This window comes from Lissotriton vulgaris, chromosome 1_2, assembly GCF_964263255.1.
Source record: "Lissotriton vulgaris chromosome 1_2, aLisVul1.2, whole genome shotgun sequence".
Classification (NCBI taxonomy): Eukaryota; Metazoa; Chordata; class Amphibia; order Caudata; family Salamandridae; genus Lissotriton; species Lissotriton vulgaris.
In genome coordinates, this window is record NC_141686.1 from 170,560,694 (window position 1) to 170,581,908 (window position 21,215).

Sequence of the window (21,215 nt, forward strand, 5' to 3'; positions counted from 1 at the left end):
TCCTTCTCAAATTCCAGTTATTAAGGATTTCCTTAGAGGGGTTAAAGAAGGTGTTTCTCCCATTAGATGCCCTTCCACTCCATGGGAGCTGAATGTAGCACTGTCTCGACTCATGCCCCCACTCCCCCTCCCCTCTTTGAACCCATACACAAAGCTTCATTACATCTCACATGGAAAACTGCTTTCCTAGTGGCCATTACGTCAGCGAGGAGAGTTAGTGAGATTCAGGCCCTTTGCACACATGAACCTTACACAGTATTTCATTCGTCTAAAGTAGTGTTGTGCACACATCATAAGTTTCTCCCTAAAGTGGTCTCCGATTTCCACGTAAACCAAACCTCACTTTACCCATGTTCTTCCCGAACCCTTCGTCTCCAGCAGAGAGGGCTTTCTTTGAACAATTCTATTTGGACAAGACCAGGGCCATTCGTAATTCACAACAATTGTTTATCAATTACGGCCCAGTCCGCACATGTTTAGCGACTTCTAAACAATCAATTTCTAGGTGGATTATCTCTTGCATTTTCTGCTGCTTTCAGCTAGCCAACAAATCGCTTTCGGGTAGGCCCAAACCTCACTCCACCAAAGGCAAGGCAGCTACTGCTGCCTTGATGAGGGATATTCCTCTAGCGGAAATTTGCAAGGCAACTACATGGAGGTCAGTCCATACATTCACCAGGCACTACTGCCTGGACACAGATGCTAGAGCAGATGCGCAAGTAGGGCAAGCATCCCCCAGAAATCTGTTTACTTTACTGGGTTCATTTGTGGTATTAGTCTATCTAGTGCACCGCCCTCGGGGGGATGAGCGTGCATTCTATTCAACAGTTATGGCTTTACATGGAAATCCCCTACGAGAGAAGGTATAGTTTTACCTGTAATTCTAGTTCCCTCCTAGGGGTATTTCCATGATAGTCCTAAGCAGCCCTCCCTCCTCCCCGGTGGAGTGGACAGATAATCTCATGCTCCGTTGGTATGGGTTTAAGGTAGCCTTTTAAAAAGACCTGAGGTAACGGACTCTGGCTGAGTATGATGGGATATTGGTGGCACAGTTTTCTTTTTCTCCACTTATGACAGCCTATGGGCTAAAGGGCCCTGCACTTCTTCATATCTGTCTTCTCATAGCTAAAGGGTTTGTGAAGGTTCTTTTTCTGTGCCATTGCAAAACATAGATATTCTTAGAGCATAGGGAATTCCAGTCTCTGCTTTTGCCATTCCAAGATGAAGAACTCTATCCCTAGGCTGCATTATGACTTTAAGTCACTTTTCAAGATCGTCCTGAAGAAAGGTGAACTTCATCATTTAAGAACATGTATTGGATAAAGTGCTCCGGAGTCCCTGCAGATGGGTGGTACTATTCAACCCTACGAGAGAACTAAAATCACAGGTAAACTATACCTATACAAGAAAAGGTTCAGGTGCTGATCCTCAAGGGTACCGTAGAGCCTGTTCCATCTCTACTTCACAGCAAGAGGGTATACTCCCTATACTTTATCATTCACCCCACCCCCCACTAACAAAATGCCCCTAAGACCCTTATTGGACCTCAGTCCCTTCAACATGTACATCTGTTAGATCTCTGTCATAGAACAGCCCTGCAGAATGCCATTCCGCTGTTGCATTAATGTTGTTCATGACTGCTTTCAATCTGAAGCATACCAATTTTCGCATACCTTTCTATCCACACTCACTGCCACTACCTACAGTTCATGTTGAGAGATAAAAATTATCAGTTGTAATATTGTCATTCAGCGTCATCACAGCCCCAATGGTGTTCACCAAATGCCAAGCTGTCGTGGTCACCATCTCACATATTCCTCTTGACAATTGGCTGATAAAGAGTGCAGGCAGGTAACATGGCCTGGCGCACACAAAGACCACCATCTCCCTCATTCACAGGTTGAGATTTATGATAAACGCCACCAAATCCCATCTTATGCCCTTTCAGATTTAGCACTTCTTAGGCACTGCCCCCAATTCAATTACGGGCAAAGCCTTCCCCAGCTATCTTAGGGTAAAAACGTTCCACCAGTTACTGCCTGTTTGTCAGCCATATCATCACCTTGCAGTACAATAATGGGTCTCTTAGGGATGATTGCTTCCTGCATAGCCATGGTCCCTCATACCAGACTATACCTGTGTCCTCTCGAGCAGTGCCAATAAGCACAATGGGACAGGCAGAGGGTCAATGGGAAGGTCTAGTGTTGATGCGGGCCAGATATTGCCCTGTAATGGTGGAGAAGCAATATGTTGCTGGGTGGCCCCTCATTAACCCTCTCTGCAGGTGGCATCACACGTGCCTCACATTCAGGGTGGGGAGCACATCTTGAGATTTCACAGTTCAGGGCTTGTGGTCGCCACATCAGCAAGCCCTACACATTATTCACCCAGAGATTTTAGCAAACCAGCTAGCTCTCAAAGCCTTCCTTCATGTCACCTGACTCAGTGGTCTTTGAAAAGGCGGATAATGTGACTGCAATGTATTATCTAAAGACATAGAGTGACAGAGTCCTTCCACTTATCTGCACTAGCGTAGAGTATTTTTTAATGGGCAATTCACCATCGGAAATGTATATTGGCAGAGTATCTCCAGTGAGTGGAATTTTCAGACCTGCTCAGGAGGATGCAGCAACAAGTCCACAAATGGGAACTCCACTTGCTAGTTCTACTCCTGTATTAAAGTCATTGGTGTGGTTCCCGACATTGATCTTTTCGCCACCGCGCACCACACAAAATGCCAAAACTTCACCTCCAGGTGTCCACACCCTCAGTCTATGGACAATGTTCTATGGATAAATTAGTCATGGTTATTTGTTTATGCTTTTCCTCCTCTCCCATTCTTCCATTACGAAGTGATGAAGTTTCGCTAAAACTCTAATACCCTTGCACTGGTGGCTCCCAAATAGCTAGATAACCCTGGTTCCCTCTCAGGATCTCTGCTGTACTCGTTGAGAAGCTCCCCAACAAACAACCATCTCACACAGGATGAAGGCAAGATCAAACACCTGGACCCCAGGCAGCTCGATCTAATACATTTGGTGTGAGAAAGTGCCCTCATTCTGCATGGTTGCTGCCACTTTTTGCTGAATTTCTGATGTTCTTTCACTGAGTGTGCCCTGGGCTCCTATTAATCGGGCACCCAGGGCCTTTGTTCTTTCCCTTAAACTGCATTGAAGCCTAAACCCAATTGGCATCTCTGGCCTCAAGTCAGCCCCTGGTAAATTGTACCACAGGTACCCATGGCACCGTGACCATAGAAAGCCTCGAAGGGCTGCAGCACTTATTGTGCCACCGTTGGAGGTCCTGTACCTTAACACTCATACATTGCCTTTGCAGGCTGCATGTTTTGGTGTAGAACAGAGTTAAGAGTCGACATGGCATACATCCCTGTGTGCCATGCCTACAACCCACTGTCCTGGCATAGATTAGTCACCCCTCGAGCTGGGTGCATTATACCAGTGGTGAGGGTGCGGGTGCATGAGCCCTGTACCTCTACAGTGTCTAAGTCCATTCTTAGGCATTGCAAGTGCAGTGCTGCCATTAAGAACATATGGCGCTGGAAGTTTGTCATTACGAACTTCAGAGCACCATAATGACTACACTGAAAACTGATGCCAGTGTGGGGTGTAATAAAAAATGCACACAGAGGGCATCTAAGAGATGCCCCCTGAAAACTTTCAGCTGCCACCACCAGACATGTTTCTGGACCCAAGAGTCGAGAGCCTGCTGCTGGGTCCACAAAGGGGAAGCTTCAAATGCTTGCCACCTTTGTGAGCTTCCCCAGGCCACTTGCTGCTTTCAGCAACCGGACCCCACTGGTTCTGACACCCACTTTGGGTGGGAGAACCGTTGGGAAAAAAGTTGGGAAAAGAGGTGTGCCCACCTGTGCCAACTCCACCCCTCAGGTGGGGGAGGCGAGGTGAAGCACAACTCTGTTCCGGCCATCTTGCAGTTGGAGGGACTCAGCCAACCAGGTAAAGGCTTACGCCCCTACCCACTAGAGGGTGGCATAATATGGGGTGTACCCACCCAGGGAAGGGACCCATTGGTCCCAACCTTTTGCCTACCTATAACACCCCTAAATCTAGTATTTAGGGGCACTCCTGAACCTTGCTTCCTCAGTCAGAATAAACAGAAAAGAAAGACCAAACAGCCGTACTGAAGCTAACAAGAGGAAGAAGCCCACTAACTTGGCCCCAGCACTACCGGCCTGTCTCCACCTCGAACCTGCTCCTGCGAAATCCTGGTGTTTCCTGCATCCAGCAACCATAAAAACCCCGGAGGACCTGCCTGCCTTCAGCCACAAAGACTGTGTATCCCATGAACACCGGATTTGTTCATCTCCAACCTCTGTCTCAGGCCAGACGCAGCAAATCTGCACCACTCTCCACAGCGAGCTCAAGCTTGATTGAGCCAACACCACAAGAAGGTCTCCCCAGCGATCCTGAGCCGAGATACAGCAACCCCTGACCTGTCTCAAGCCTCCAGCTGACGCCTGCAGACTAAATACGTATGGTCCCCCCAACCACGACCAGGAGCTGGTAAGATCTGACCCTAAAAGGCAACCCTGCACCCGATGCCCCCCGACCTTGGGTGGCCAAACCGACGGTGCCTAACCAACCCCCAACATCCCAACTTAATTCTCGAAGTGGTGGTTTCTCCCATAAGACCTTCCTCCCCGAGCCTGCAGTGCCTTGAAAACCGAAGGTTCCTCATTGTAAACAAGGCGCTCAACATCAAAATAGCACCCTGCAGCCGGCCGCCTAGTGCCGCTAAGGTTGCACTTTTGGTGCTACTTTTTCCCCATTTTCCCTGAGCTAAAGTCCAGGAGCTTTGCTCCCACAAACAAGTGACCTGCTCATCACCAGCCATCAACCGAAGGCCTCCTATCCCCCATTGGATAAAATTGGGCCTCAGCACTCTGCACCTGGCTACCCTCGTGCTGCTGAGGGTGTAACAAGAGTGCATCCTTGACCCTGGGGGACCCTGGAGTCTACCCCCAGACCCTCAACTTCCACTACAGAATACTTACCTTAAAACCGGTAACACTATTTTCCTCCATAGGATAACATTGACTGTTTTTCTTGGAAAAGTTTTTAAGTGTGGAGTTAGAAAACCTAACGAAATTCTTTAAAATTGTACTATTTAACAAAAACGCTTTTACTTGCGTGTTTACAGGAAATGTCCCTGTGTAGTATCCTGGTATACTACACTGTGTAAGAAAAGTAACCTAAAAGTCCCTTGCCTGGTATTTTACTGAAAGCCCATTCAAGTCTATGTACTGTATTTACAAAGCATTGCAGTTCTCTGAAACAATACTGTAAGTCAAAACAAAGTGCATATACCATTACTAATTCACACTTTATTACTGCAAAATATTTATCACTTACCTGTGAATAAAATAACTAAAAGAATATTTGTATACAAAAACAATTGGTCTGAACTTCAGTCTTTTAGTGTGTGAAATCATTTGCTGATTAATTGTGTGCAACAAATGCTTAATACTGTCCTCTGATACTGCCTTACTGCTCGCCCACACTACCACAAAAAGAGTAAGGTTCTATCTACTTTTACCTCTGCCTACCTTTTGGGTTCCACTGGACTCTGTACACACTATACCTCACTTTGGTATCCATATCCATATCCATACTAATATAATAAAGAGAGAGCCCAAACCTTTGAGGCGGGTAATCTCAGGAACCACAGCATCAATGACAACACCCAATACAGCGTTGGAAAGGGCAGTTGCAGCAGGACATAGGCTATGCAGACGCCCACCATATACACTTAAAAGGTAAAAGAACCGTGCCAGCAAAGTAGTCCCTTGTGGGCGTGTCTGCGTTGTGCTGGGGGCGTCACCAACGCTGGGGGCGTGTGGTACGTTCCGCCCTTCATGCCATGTCTCATATCGTGTGCTAATCCCACCCTGCTCCCTTTTAAATACCCCTGCACCTCATAATCATAACCCACCCTTACTCCTTAAAATACCCCAACACCCTTAAACACTAATCCATCTTAACCCTATAAATATACCCTGTACCCCAAAACCCAAACCTAGCCCTGAACCCTATAAATACCCATGTGCCTCAAAACCCAAACATACCCCTGAACCCTAAAAATACCCCTGTACCCCAAAACCCAAAGTTAGCCCTCAACCCTAAAAATGTCGGATCTCAAGACCGCGAGGTGGCAGTCGTGGAAGAGATCTGTGCCTGGGCCGAGTGGAACTCTGGAGGGGCGGGCAGAGGCAGTCCCCCATGCTAGGACAGCAGCATTGTGGGGCAGTGCAGACGACCACATCTATGCCCATGAAGGTTTACTCAAGCACCTGATTCGCAAGCATTTGCCCAGATACACCTTCCAGAAAGATAATTATGCCAATATTCTTAGACTTTGCGGTGCTCCCTTCGTGACGAGGCCTGACCTTAAAATGTCGGCCGTGAATTCAGAGTTGAGTTCGGCGATCTGTTTATAGTGGGGATATGTAATGAAGACCAGGCGTGTTTCTGCTGTTATTGCAGCGCGAGGGGCATAAGTGAAGCGCTCCTCAGAGAGACTGACATTACCTACTTGGCAAAATTATTAAAGAATGATGTCTGACCCGAAGATGGCGGTTCCATGAAGACAGGATGCTTTGTTGTCCGCGGTGGTAACGTGTGATGCAGCTCTCGCGTGTAAACAGGAGTATTCTCACATTGTTGAGAGGTCACTTAATTCGTTATAACCTAAAGATGGACTTTGCAGCTAACTTCTATTTCTGTGACCTAACCCCATAATGGCGGCTACGTCTGTATTGTGGGGTCTGTCTTACCGGCTTCTTTGGTGTAATTATGTACGCGAGGAGCTGGTATGTTCGATCGGGCTGCAGAACAGGAGGGCTCCCTGATTATTGCAGAATGACTCTGGAGACGCCACGCCAGACCTGCCACTCACTCCCTCTGAAGATATGCGGACACTGGCCCTCTCCTCCTGCCGCTTCACGGCATAGATTACACCCCCTATGCTTTGTGAATTTTGGGGACCGACTGAACTTAACACCAAGGTCTCAACCCCCCCTGCCTGACCTCAAGTTGACAGCCTCAGTTGGTCTCTCCATGATGCTCCAACGCTCCCGGACAATAGAACTGGTCAGCGTCCTGAGCTTAACCAATCCCTCACCTGACCTTGATCCTGCTCTCCCTCCTGGACATGTTCTCTGAACCTTCCCTCGATAGTAGAAACCCTGCTATTTGACCAATGTCCGGTGGAGCTACCTGTTAGCTGCAGAGGAGATGGGTTGTGGATTCCCCCTCGGCTGTCACCTACCCAGCCGGATTTTGGGTAGACTTTCCTTCGTCTGTCATTTGCCCCTCCTACCCTTTCACCCCACCCCCTTCCCCCTGTACGCTCCCTTCTCACCCTCTTCCCCTTTAAAGTTTTTCTGTTGAGACCTACCCATTTGACCGATGCCCAGTGGAGCTACCTGATAGCTGAAGAGTAGATGGGCCGCGGATTCCCCATCGGCCGTCACCTTCCCAGCCGGACCTTGGACAAACTTTCTCTTAGTCTCTCCGCTGTATCTATACACTACCCCTTTTGCCCTCACCCCCTTTCCATTCCTCACCCCATTTCCGTTTTGTGCTATGCTCCTAAAAACGTTTTTTTGGTATCTTTTGTAACTATTTTCCCCTCGTCTCTACGTCCTGTCTTCCTCCTACCCCTTTACCCTATCCCCTTACCCTTCCTGCTCCATTCACCTTGTACCCTATGTTTTTTAATGCTTTTCTTGATACTTATGTAACTTTTAACTGATGTAATTGGCAACATTATTGTCCCTCATGTAAACCGCTCTGATTCCATCGGGTCTAGCCAGCGCTATATAATAACTCATTAATTAAATTTGTTCCCATTTAGTACTCTTTCTCCCTTTGTCTCCCTAGCTCCTATCCACTCTCCCATGAAGCTCTCACCTTGCCTGCTAGTCTGCCAAGCCCCTTGTCCTTTGTGCCCTTTGACTAAGCACTCCTTCTCCCCTTGTTAAGGAAAGATCCAATATTTACACTCTGGAGTCTCAGCGTACCCGCTGAGAGAGTCCACTGCGCCAAGGGAGCCACTCACAGCTGAGGTATTGTATGGCACCCCTTGTCAAAGCACTCCCTCTCCACTTTTTGGGGAAGTATCCAGTATGTAGGCCTTGGAGTCTGAGAGCCCTCTTAGAGAGTCCACTGCGCAAAGGGAGCCTACCACAACAGAGATAGGGAAGTGATACCACTTCCCCTGGGATCACAGCTTACTGGACTTTGATTTGACTCGTCTACCTGTTTGTGTCCTTGTCGCCCTTCCCCTACTCGTTCCATGCGATGTCCTTCACCCTCCTCTCCTCTTTCCCGCCTTCATTTTTTGTCTACTTCCCCTGCTCCTTCCCCCCCTCCCCTGAATCTTTCCCCTTGCTTGCTTTTCCCCTTTTGTATTTGTGCTTGTTTATCTTGACCTTACAAGTAACTATGTTGCCATGCTCTAATAACTGTGTAACCTTTGTAACGATGTAACCTAACTATGATCTGATGCTCATGTAAAGCGCTCTGATACCTCTGGGTCTAGCCAGCGCTATATAAAAACTTTAAATTAAATAAATAAAATAAGGGGTGCACTGTTTTACAGTCTGCATAGAGCATGTGTATCTATCATGCTGCATTCGGAAAATATTTCTTACCATGTAAGCATCTGTTCTTAGTGTGTAGTGCTGTAGATTCACATGCACCCACCCATCTCCCTGGGAGCCAGTAGTTGCTGTAGATTACTTTCCCTTTATACATTTTTACCCCTGGTCATGAAATGTCCTACACACTTAATCAGTGCATTCACCAGCTAAGCGAAAAACAATTTAACAATGAAGCCGATGCCAATGGGCATTGGCAACTCAGTGTGGATTCACCATCCCTATTAACTCGAAAGACTTTATAGAACAACAAAAGGTTGCAAAAATCCAATCCCAACACTATATGTATGGCAGGAGTGTGCAGAGCAAATGGAATCTACACTGCAACATGCTACAAGTGGTTGCTTAGAGGGTGAATAACATTTTCCTTTATTTACCTCCTCAATAAATGTTAGAAACTAGCAGTACCCAGCACTGCTCTTCCGTGGTACAGTCATATCACTAATGAAGAAGGGTGGGGTAACACATGTCACCCCTAAACCAGTCGCACAGCTTAACCATTTCGCCATTTGGCCATATTCCTTGTTTTTCCATTTTCTGATATTTAATTCTTTCAACCATTTTATTCCACGTTTTTCCGCATTTTCTGTAATTTTCTGTCATTAAACTTCACATCCGGGTTGTAATCTGCCATTTCCCAAGTTTCTAATGTTTGAACCGTGCCCTCCGGACCTCAATTTCAAACACGAACAAAGCAGTGGTTCGTCCAAAGCAGTATTTATTTTAAAAGTCCAATGCATTTCGGGCACCTCACTGCCCTTCGTCAGGGAACACTACAAACAACAATAATAGCAAAAGATTATCATCATATATTCTCATGAATCAATAATTACATATTCATCTAACACATCATCAAGTTTTGAATAAATAAACGCTTACTCGTGAAAACTAATTATGCAACTTTTCGTGTGTAACCTGTCGCCTCAATATAAACAAACACTACCTTTATACACAATGCCTTAACAACAGCGTTTTTATCACTCGTGCCCAATGGTTCTCTACATAGAGACCGCTGACTCTTATTCTCTTTCCCCTTAGAATGGCGTTTTCTCATCACCCCGTTTCCAATGTTGACCAAAGCATCCATACTCTAATGTTCGAGTCTTCTACCCATAAATCACATGCTATCTCCCTACTACATTTTCGCTCCGTACACATACCTGCTATGAACGCTAAAACCCATTCTGTCATGTTTTCATTTCGGTAAGAATCACCCTCCTGTTGTATCCCCTTCGTTTAAGTCTCATTCTCTATATTACCTTCCCCCTGATTGGCCCGTACCTCACGCTGTCTCTCACTTTCGTGTCCACGTGGTGGTGCACGCCATTAGTTCATGAGACTACGTTACCCATACTGCTAAGCTCACCTTCCCACAGTGCTAAAGCATTCTTAAATGATTACACTTGGTTTCACGATTGCGTTTATCAATGACATCTATAAATAAATATATAAATCCATCCTTGCGTGAATCACATATGCTACAATTAATGTCATAGATTCAACCTGAAAAAATATCGCTTTTTTAAAAAAAAGAACGAACCAGATCTTGCTCCGTGAATGTAAAGTCTTTTGTGAAAATGAGACTGCCTTTAAAGTTCGCTTCTCTTGTGGGTGCAATCCCAGCATTGTGGGGAAATTTATAAACATTCAAACTGGGGGTGGGATGCACACCTATTACTCATTTTTTAAGTCAATATTTAATCATTTTCTGTCATATCACTAAGGCATCTGCTTAGTGCTCAGCCTTATTCCGACCATCTCGTATGCTATGGGGTGTCTGCTGGTGTGGCCTGGCAAGCCTGAAATATCCAGCTGATAGTAAAGTCTTCCTTTTGAAGTATTTGTACAGAATTACTTCAAAGGGCAGTGTAGTGGTTCATAAAGTTTCGGTTGCAGTGATTTAGATACTGAGATATGTGCTCAGGAATTTTGGACTTACCTTGAATTTAAAGTGGCTTGCATCTCACCCATTGCTTACCATTGGATGGCTTATCTTGTCCATCTTGTTTGTCCTTCTTCTGGAGCATATCCTATTTGCCATATCTTTGAATGGCTGTATCTTTCCACTGCTCAATTTTAGGTATCGTTTTTCATTTTTCTTTTCATTAAACACTCCATGAGAGTGCATGTTTTCTAGCTCTCTCCTTTATGAGCCTCTCACCAAATACCCTCCCCTTATGATCTGTTGCTCTCGCTAGTGTTCTGCTCTTATACTAACCTCCACCCCTGGGCTGTTACTTACACCCTCAGATGCTTCTACCCATGCAATGCTTTCCCCCTTCATTTGCTTCTCCCCGTACCCAATGTTGTTCTCACTTGTGTTTATCGTCCCTCCGTACCTGTGTTCTTCTTTCCCTCATATGATTCTCTCCCTGCCCTGGGTTAGCTGTTTCACTTGTGAGCTGCTTCCTACCACACCTCCATTGCAACACTAAATGTGCACTATTGTGCTTTTTGGTCCCTGCCCACCCCCCAGACACTGTACAGCATTGCCAAAAGACATGAGCAAATCCAGTAGGTCCCAAAAGCGGGACAATTTGGATTTGCAAATGCTTGTTCTCCTGTCTTAACTTTTTTCCACCTACTGAAAAGGGACTGAAGGATGTACATGTAAGAGTTAATGAGATTTAGCAACGGTATCTGGCATGTTATGATTGATTTAGAGGTGAAAGATAGGGTTGAGAGCGACCACCGACCATTGGACTTACTATTTAATCTTTGGTTGATTAATGGGGTGGGCACTGATATTAAAATAGATGCCCAAACATGTACCAGTGAGGAATTATTGGTGAGCAACAACAGGCGTACCTTAAAATGGTCCCATATATTGGAGCACGGCGAAGCTCTGGCAGGAATTTGCCTACTTTGGCTAACACGTTTTCTTCTTATGTAAATGCACTATTGGAGGTCAATAACTCTATTAATTTTATAAATCTGCACAATGAGTTTTTTAAAACATTGAAATTAATGGTAACCAAATTTCCTAAAAAAAACTACCAAAAGTCAAATAATTTATCACACAGTAAGCCTTGGTATGGCAAAATCTGTCGACAAGCAAAAGCTAGTCTCCTGTTGGCAGTAAAAACCCAAACCCCAGCTGAAATTAGGTTGGCTAGGAAATCATATAAGCAAACACAGGAGGCTGTGAGAAGAACCTGGGAGGAAGCAAGTTGGGCTGACTTACTAGTAGCAGCCAAGACAAAGGATAATGTTGGATTTTGGAGATTGATGGCAAACGGGAGCCATGTAGGGAGAGTAGTGAAAGATGTATATCTTGATGAACTCACTTGGGTTAATCATTTTACTACCTTGTTTAAAAAACCTGATTTTATAAATATAGTTTATGAGGATGCCCCGTGGCTCACTTAGTGTGAAAATAAATGGAATTTAGTTTAGAAGAAACCGAAATGGCCATTAATGCTGTTAAAAATGGCAAAGCGCCAGGTTTAGAGAAAATTCCTGGAGATCTCTACAAACACGAGCTAAGTGTTTGGGCACCATATATAAATTATTTGTGCAATATACTGGCGTCTGGTGTTGACTTCCCCGATAGCTGGAGGGGGGCGGAAATTGTTTTAGTATTTAAAAAGGGCGATAGGTCTGATCCATCTAACTATCGCCCAATTAGCCTAATGGTTATTTTGCCAAAAATATACTTTAGGCATATTTTAGCTAGAGTGAACGTGTGGATGGAAGTCAATTTGGTACTCACTAAGTTCCAAGCTGGGTTCAGGAACAAGGTGAGCACTGTAGACCAAGTATTTAGATTCTGTTGTCTCTATTGAAAATACGTGCATTTAAGAAAGGGGCATCTCTGTCGCGTTTGTAGACCTTGGAGCGGCATTTGACCTAGTATACGAGATCTTTTATGGGAATCTCTCCACTTGCAGGTCCCTGCTTCACCAGATAATAGGGTTACATGCGAAAAACTTCGCAAAAGTGCGATGGGGCCCTAATGGGGAGCTCTCACACAACATACCAATAGAACGTGGGGTCCGTCAGGGCTGCGTGTTGGCCTCCACGCTATTTTTACTCTTTGTAAATGATATCCCCACACATTTGGCAGGCTGTAACAATGATTCCCCCAAATTGAACGGTGAGAGGGTATCTGCGTTACTATTTGCGGACGATACCATATTAATCTCTCAAACCCCTAGAGGTCTTCAGGCACTCTTACTTTCTTTTCAGCAGTATTGTAATAAAAAGGGACTACAAATAAATGCCAAAAAACTAAATGCATGGCCCTAAATTCCCATAAATCGAAAAATGGGAACCTGGTTTTAAATGGCCAAAAATTAGAAATGGTTCAGAACTTCTCTTATTTGGGGATTCCGCTTGATTCTAAATTTTACTGGAAGACCCAAGTAGAGAAAAGTAAGCTGGTTTTTACGCAGAATACCATACCCATTTTAAAGAAGCATGGTACAAGCTCTAGTAAAGCTGTTTCACAGGCCCTGGAGATATTCAAGTTTAAGGCCCAGTCTGCAGCACTGTATGGAGCTGAAATTTGGGGGCCAATGTCAAAGAATGCCTTCTCAACTATTTAAAATAAATTCATGAGAAGCCTTGTGAAGATGCCAAATGGCACCCCCTTAGTACCATTAATGTTGGACCTCAATGTCAAAAGAACAGATCATTATGCAATCCTACGGCCCTTATCCTTCTGGGTGAGACTCTGTTTTGGGATGAACCGGGAAATCTACCCCAAAACTCAAAAAAATTGTGAAGACTGCTTTTTGGGGCTACATTGAACACTCCATGACTACTGAGCATAGAGGTGGAACACTAACAGTTAATTTTTTGATGTTCAAGGATAGTCCCAGTTTTGAGGACTTCCTTGATGAGATTGAACCACCCCTAGCTAAAAGCCTGTTTATGAAACTGAGGTACGGTAATCTCATGACTAACTCAACCCTGGCCAGATGGTCCAGGGCGGGTAATGCAGGCCAAAATGATGTAATGCTAAGCGACCTTTGTACCATGTGCCAGGACAGTTCCAAGGAGGATGACCAGCATATCCTTTTTTTCTGTCCTGCCTATGTGACAGCCAGGAGGAAATGGATTAAACCTCTGTGTAACCTCCTTGGTGTAAGATCCTGCAAGGAATCTCTGAGAATAATGAAATCAGATACTAGAAGAACGATCGTATTTAGTATCAGCAGATTCCTTTTTTCTATAAATTCTGTTCGCGTAAAGAATGGTCTTAAATTGTAAGATTGGAACATTAGGGAATCCATTTGTACCTTAAATCAACTCGTCCTCTTGTTCATGTTTTTAATTAGTACTGCTATTTTGCATTTCAATTTAGACTTAGGTAGGATGTATTAGAATATCCATGTGTTTTAAACATGTTTCAAATGGTTGTTTTATAATCGGTCATCTCCAGCACTGTAATATTTAATTTTGTGTTTTTTTAATTTATTGAAAATGAACTGTTAGCCAATTTTATCATGCATTGTTGATTTGTATATCTTTTCTGGCTCAAACTGTGCCGAAATAAAGATTGAATTGAAATTGAATTGTCAGTTATGTATCTAATGGCATCTTTTTAATTTTAATCTTCAGCATTCTAGGACTTATGTCATATTTACCTTGTTTATAATTAATTGTGCTTTTTTTTCCAGGACTTGGCAAACTCAAAACTGATTGGGAAGTTTAACAGGCCTCTACTGCCTTCAACTGTGCCAGAACAAAGGTTGCAGGCTAATGACCTTCGTTTGCTGTTGTCAAATGGAAAGATAATACGGTTAGTAGAGGCTTTCTTTACTGGTAATTTGAAAATAATTTGAAAATGCAGGAACTAGTTGGCTTATTTGCTTGGAGGTAGTGTATGTCCCACCGTGTTATTTTTTAATCTTTGGGGTGTCCCAAAGTAATAACAAAAACAAATGGGATTGAATCTATGAATGACCAAGCTTTGAGACCTCTGGTCTCCCTGGCTATTCTTCAAGCCTCCCACTACCTACAGCCCAGTCCCAAGTTAACTAAGATGAATGGCACAACCCTTTTTGCGGACATTACCAGTACTACTTTACTCTGTAAAGTCTTCTGTATCAATGGAATTGGAAAATGTTAGACCTGGTATACTTAAGGTGGTCTTCCCCCAGTCTTATTGTTTTTACCTACATGTTGTGCTGTATCTTTTTGGTGGCCTTAGGACTCTGAGCACTGTTAATCATACCTAAACATGTGTAATTGGTGTGGTGTGCGTAATTGGTGTATACATGATTGACATAGATCATTTACTTATAAGCCCCTTGTAAAGTGGTATACTATATACCTAGGGCGGTAAGTTAAATGCTAATAGTGGGCTGCAGCACTGATTGTGCCACGCACAGAAGTAGCCTTTCGAACCTGTCTCGGTCCTGCAAATGCAAGGGCCTGTGTGCGCAGATTACTGCCACTTTAACTTGCCATTTAAGACCTACTTGCCAAGCCTTAAACTCCCCTTTCTATTACATGTAAGTCACCCCAACGGTAGGCCCTAGGTAGCCCTAAGGGAAGGATGCTATGTAAGCAAAAGGTAGGACATGTAGCTTTGTTTTGTATGTCCAGGTAGTGACAAACAGCCCATTTTGGTGTTTACTTCTGTGAGGCCTACCCCTCTCATAGGGTAGCATTGGGAATTCCTTATAATTTGTTAAGCTGGAATTCCTGATGTGAGGGCAGTAGCTTCTTGATGCTTCATATGTTTGGAATGGTATTGATAAATTCTACTTCCTGGTGAGGTTGGATTTAACTTTACTGGTTTAGAAATGCCCCTTTTAGAAAGTGGACATTTCTCTGCACTTACTGCTCTGTGCACCTTACAGCCTGTCTCCAATACACTTCTGTGCTGGGTGACGGCTACATTTGTGCATTTCCTCTAGACCGCCTCAACACAGGACACTCCACTGCATACTAATGGGTTTTCCTGGGCAGGAGGGAAGAGAGGAGATAGCACTTCACTTGAATGGGTAGTGTCCTGTCTCCATACAAATGGCTGATTTACCTCCCATGGCTAGGCTGGCAAACAGGACTGGACTAAAACGGAACCTGTGCACTTCAGAGTTCTTTTGAATGCTCCCTTCACCCCCATCAAAGGCACTTTTGGCTATAAGTACTAGGTCTCTTACCCCATCTAATCAGACACTTCATTGGACTTGTAACCAGACACAGCTGGCTCTGCACATTGCAGGACTGCTGTGCCGCCAGGAGGGATTACCACTCTAATTGCATTGCTGTGTTGGCCTGCTGCTTGCTACCTTCTTCTCGCTACCTTCTCTGCTAACTAGAACGTGTTCTCCAAGGGCTTGTTGGCTTGCACCCTTTTTCGGAGCCTCCGGGGCATCAAGGGCTTCACCACTGCCATGGGACCCTGGTCATCATGAGTACGGCAATTACACTTGGCTTGCCACGGATTGTCACTGATCGTACACGTGTGCTGTGCTCAAAAGGTATATTTGTTGGGAGAGAGATCGGCGCCCTTTTTTGTTCACAGCGGACGGTGCCTGATCGACCGCTTGGGCTGTGCTCCAACCATGCACTTTGTTGGGAGAGAGCTCAGCACCTTTCCGAGCCTGTGCCTTCTGCAGCCAAGAGACACCACATGTGGTACGGAGCATCGCCAGGGAATGCTGGATTCCACCTACCCTTCAGAAGGGAGACTGCCGCAGTTCCGCACAGGCACCGACTTTGCATGGCCCCAAGCATACTATTGCTGCATCGTGAGCCCAGTTTATGAGGATCCCTAGTCAGCAGTTCGTCTGCTGAATTTGAGCGCCTGGTGAAGGTACTGTGTACAAAGGACTGATGCGGACCCAGGGGACTCACTAAGGATCTCCTGTGCCTGTTGGGCATGACTTGCACCACTACTTGCCAGCCACATAACTCCAGAGCCTCTTTGTTTTCTGGGACTGGACTCAATGCAACCCCGTCGGAGTGACCACACATACCCTACGAAAATGTGAGTGTACGCCCACACTCAAAACCCTAGAATACTATGATTTAATTGTACTTTCATATGCTCATAACCTAATGAAGGCTTATTTTTTACCTGCGTTTGAAAACTTGCCTATCCTGCAAAGTATTCACTGTATTTTTATTGATCCAGTCTCTTTTTAATCAGATAAATATTCCCTATTTTTCTAAACCCTGTATGGAGTCTTTTTGTGGTTTATTTATTGTGAAGATGTGTGTTGCACACATACTTTACACATAGTCTCTTTTTATGAGCCTGCCTGCTCTGTGCCAAGTTACTAGAGGGTGAGCACAGGTTATCTCATTTGTGTATCTATCTGACCCTGATTAGAGTGGTAGTTTCTTACCTGGGTGCATACCGCAGCCAACCAGGAACCCAATTTCTAACAGTCATAGTAAGCGCCACAGCATTTACAATATATGCAACAGCTGATCAATTGTGCTCCTTCAGGGATTTAAACCCCAACTTCCACCCAATGCAAAGCTACTGTTTTTACCCTGGAAGCTGACCTTGCCCTCGGGGAACACCTCACCAATAAACTCAAGATATCCTAGTCCAAATTTTTCTATAGTCAAGAAATTGCCACCATTCCTCTCAAACAGTGACCTAAGAACTACTGTCTAGGCTCTCGCATTTTTCATCTGGATAGTGGCGGAGCTTTCACATAGCTAACATTTTTGCTTCTTTTTCCCTTAAGGTCATACTACATTCATAAAACTCTACTGACTGCTTTTGCCAGATCCATCTTTAAAACCAGAAGTAGTGTCTACAAATCCATCATGACCGCCACCATTTCCTATCTGGCTGACCAACTTACCACCTCTGTTGGCTTTAGATATTCTCAGCCAGGATATCATCCAACTGGAGTTGAAGTGCAAAAATAGAAGCTAACCTAATTCAGTCATACATCTATGCACCTAGGATCTGGAGTGACATCCCTGAATTGTCAGGATGATGCTCCTCTTTAGAGAACACAATATTTTGCAACATGATTCCTTTTCTATATTCACATGCTGTGCATCTATTCCACCATCTATTGGTTTGGTTCGGAATTGTCTTGTCGGTCTACTGTTCTGTTGCTTGGTCACCATCTTCAGATTCTTAATTCCATAATTGGGCCTGGAAGCACAATGGAGGAGCTCCGAAATTTCTTTTTTCTTCAAGCCTCAAACTAAGGTTTTTCCCTTTTTATACTGAGAAACCCTGAAAAATCACCTAGAAGTATGCCACTCAAAGGCCAGAGAAGCAACCTTCCCGACCCAGACTGGGACCCCACCAGTGAGCACCACATGGTCAGAGAATGCATAGTAATGGAGAATTCCCCATTTAAATTTTGTCCCAGCTACCATCACAAGCTGGCACAAAGGGACCCCCACAAGGTGTGCATTTTGTTTTTCCTGAAAGATCTCAGCGCCAAAAACTGCAAGGCCTGTGAGGAACGTGTCCTGAAAATTTTAAAGACGAGACTCAAATAAGAACTCTCACCCCACTCCATGACTGATGCTCAAAGTAGCCGGAAACAGCCAGGGAACTAGGCCTCTCCAGTGAACATTAGGAGGGGAAAGTTGAGAAGCCGAACTGGCAGAGAGTGGAAATTTGGAGACCGAAGAGGGTTTCATTTATGTTGAGGATCGAGGCCGCAAGGAGAGCAGTGAGAGATGCCTAGAAGAACAGGTGTACAAGGTGTAGAACAGCATAGAGACTAGATCTTCAAAAGCTGTGTTGATGACGAAACACTAGACAATCGAAGGTCGGCACAAGCACAAAGTGTTACATGGTTCCTTACCAAAGGATACCAATGGGGCAAACCAGTCAGGCAACCCTTGATGCCAGTGGACATTAAAGAAGGGACAAATGAGAGAGACAAAGATCCGGTGACCATAGAGGAGGACGACCGGTTAAACCGATGGCTCAGTTCAGGTTAAATGAAAAAATGCCAACTTGAAGCAGAGATGGCAGCCCTTCTTCAAAGGAAGGAGTGTGACTCCTTGAAAGGATTCCTGATCCTCCCAAAGCTCTTGGAATGAAGGGAGATGGTTGACGACTGACCGAACATCGAAGCACCCTTCGACACTAGAATCCCATGAAGTGGAGGGGGAAGATCTCTCCTACTACAAAGAGGACCAATCCACTGCGCCTGAAGGACAGGAACAGCTTGACACGTTCAGGATCTCAATGTCTAATTCCCTGAAGAGGGTGTCGACACTGATCCCTTAAGTCCCTCACCTACAGATGTCTAATCCATGTATAATGCACTCAATAGGGCAGCAGACACATACGTGGTCCAGCTTGACAAAGCGAGGGAGGAATCAAACTTCCTCCTCAAAGCACAGGTGCTGTCCAAGACAGAAGGTACCCCTGTTTCTGCTTATTCTTCCCAGAATCCTAGACCAAGTTGGCGAAGCATCCAAAGAATCCGCCCCACCAGAAAAAAACTAAAAAGTATGGTGCTGGTGGATGGAAAGGGAAGCAACAATGCAATGGATAATTGTGAATTTGAACGCACCGCTATACTGCTATGGCCACCAACAATGGGAGGAGATCGAAAGCCTCATGCAACACCTTCCAGAGGAGTTTAACCCCTTCCATGCTCATGACGGAACGGTTCCATCATGAGCGTCGGTTGGCCTGTGCTTATGACGGAACCGTTCCGTCATGGTTCCGTTGGTCCTTTAGAACCTTCATCACCGCAGCGGAATTCGCGCAGCGCTGAAGGGGTTAAAAAGAGAGCCAAGGAGGCAGTGATGTTAGGAGGACAAGAACATCGCCAACTCTTGCCTCGAGTCAGCATGGGATGCAGCAGACAGATACCACCCTCAAGAAGCATGCATGGTGAGTCTTTAATTTCAAGGCAGGAATGCGTGTTCAACATGCCTTTCACAGGGGAAGCCCGCTTCAGGACTGCTGTATTCACAGCACTTCAACAGTGAAAGGAGGACAATGAGATGCCTGGGCTTTGCAGTTCAGGGGATGCCCAACAGGTGGCCAACCAGCGGGGGAGATTTCTCACCAGCCCCACAGCAGGGGGAGGGTTAGGGGTAGGAAAATAGGAGGATTCTTATAGTAATGGGGGTCTATCAACTCCGATAACTGGATTTGAAATATAATAACACAGTTACTACACAGAACTCAAGACATGGCTCCTGTTCCCCCAAAGAAAAGGCCATTAAGAGAACAGGAACTCCTACAATTATAGCAGGAGATCAAGATTGTTAAAAAAGTGAGCTTTAGAGTTCCTCCAAGGGAGACCGGAAGAGGTATCTACTCTGTGTACTTCCTAGTATCAAAACAAGACTTGACACTCAGACCAATACCAGACCTCTGATACCTAAACCGGTTCATATGAATACAACACTTTAAAATGACAACTCAAGAAGAAGCAACCTCACTCCTAAGTAAAGGGTGATAAATAGCTCCCATAGACATAAGACTCCTACCTTCACATACCAATGAAGCAAAAAGACGCAAACAGTACTTCAGATGTCTTAGACAAGGTACACTACCAGTTCAGAGTGTTACCCTCCAGGGATAAAGTCAGCATCGACTGTTCTACAAAATGACGGGGCAGCAATAGCCACAAACCTGAGAAGACTGGGTGTACGTGTCTACCCGGATGACTGGCTGGTGAAGGCAAACACAAGGCAAAAGTGCCACCAAGGCATACAAACTGTCATCGACACGCTGCAATGGCTTGGCTTCTCCATAAACCACGAAAAATCCTCCTTGCACCCAGAGCAGATGTAATGTGTTCCTTGGGGTGACACTGAACTGGAGGACTGCACACATAGCCAGTCCCCAAAAGGACGAGCAAACTTGCCTCTACCAGAAGGGTTGAGTCCCTGACAGTAAGGACTGTCATTAAATTAATGTGCATTGTGCCGTCCCCTCATACTACAAGCAAGACTACAAATGGAAACCTACAAAAATGGCTCTACAACAACGGAAACCATGGATAGCTGGGAATTTTTAAAGGCTCACTGCAAAGGTTCAGAAGGAGATAGATTGGTGGAACCCAGAGACCCTGTGGATAGGGAAACCCTTCAGCATGCCAGCTCCCACTGTGACCATTACAACAGACACATCTCACAAGGGCTTTGGAGCGCTCATAGAGTACAGCGGAAGTGGCAAAGCACTTAAACGTTCTGGAACTCAAAACAGTCTTCCTAGCACTGAAGGCGTTCCAGGCACATGCAAATGAGCAGACAGTGCTGATCCAGATGGACAACATGATGGTTCTACCTAAAAATTGAGGATTAAAGTCATTCCCACTGTCAGAACTAGGACAGGAGATATGGAAGTGGACGTTCAAATGGAACACAACCCGGGTAACAATGCATCTCACAGGAAAACAGAGCACAAGACTAAGCAGACAAAGTATCACCCATATACTAGCGAGCTTGTACAGACACTGGCATAGGCCTGTTGACAAGCCCAGAATAATGCTGAGACTTCGCTGTCAGATTTCCACAAGCCCAGTCCAAAGGGACTGTCCTGTTGATAGATTGGACAGTGAGATTTGCATAGTGCTTTCCGTTGATTCCCCTGATTCCAGCAGTA

General features: G+C 45.1%; 1 protein-coding gene across 2 annotated transcripts in view; it reads left to right on the forward strand.

Moving 5' to 3' along the window:
• Nucleotides 1-21,215, forward strand: part of KDM7A (lysine demethylase 7A) — a 345,661-nt gene that overhangs the window by 279,273 nt on the left and 45,173 nt on the right. For both annotated transcript variants that reach the window (XM_086953055.1, XM_086953056.1), the window contains exon 13: nucleotides 14,323-14,444. In XM_086953055.1, coding sequence (XP_086809181.1) covers nucleotides 14,323-14,444 — 122 coding nt within the window. The remainder of the gene's footprint in view (nucleotides 1-14,322; nucleotides 14,445-21,215) is intronic.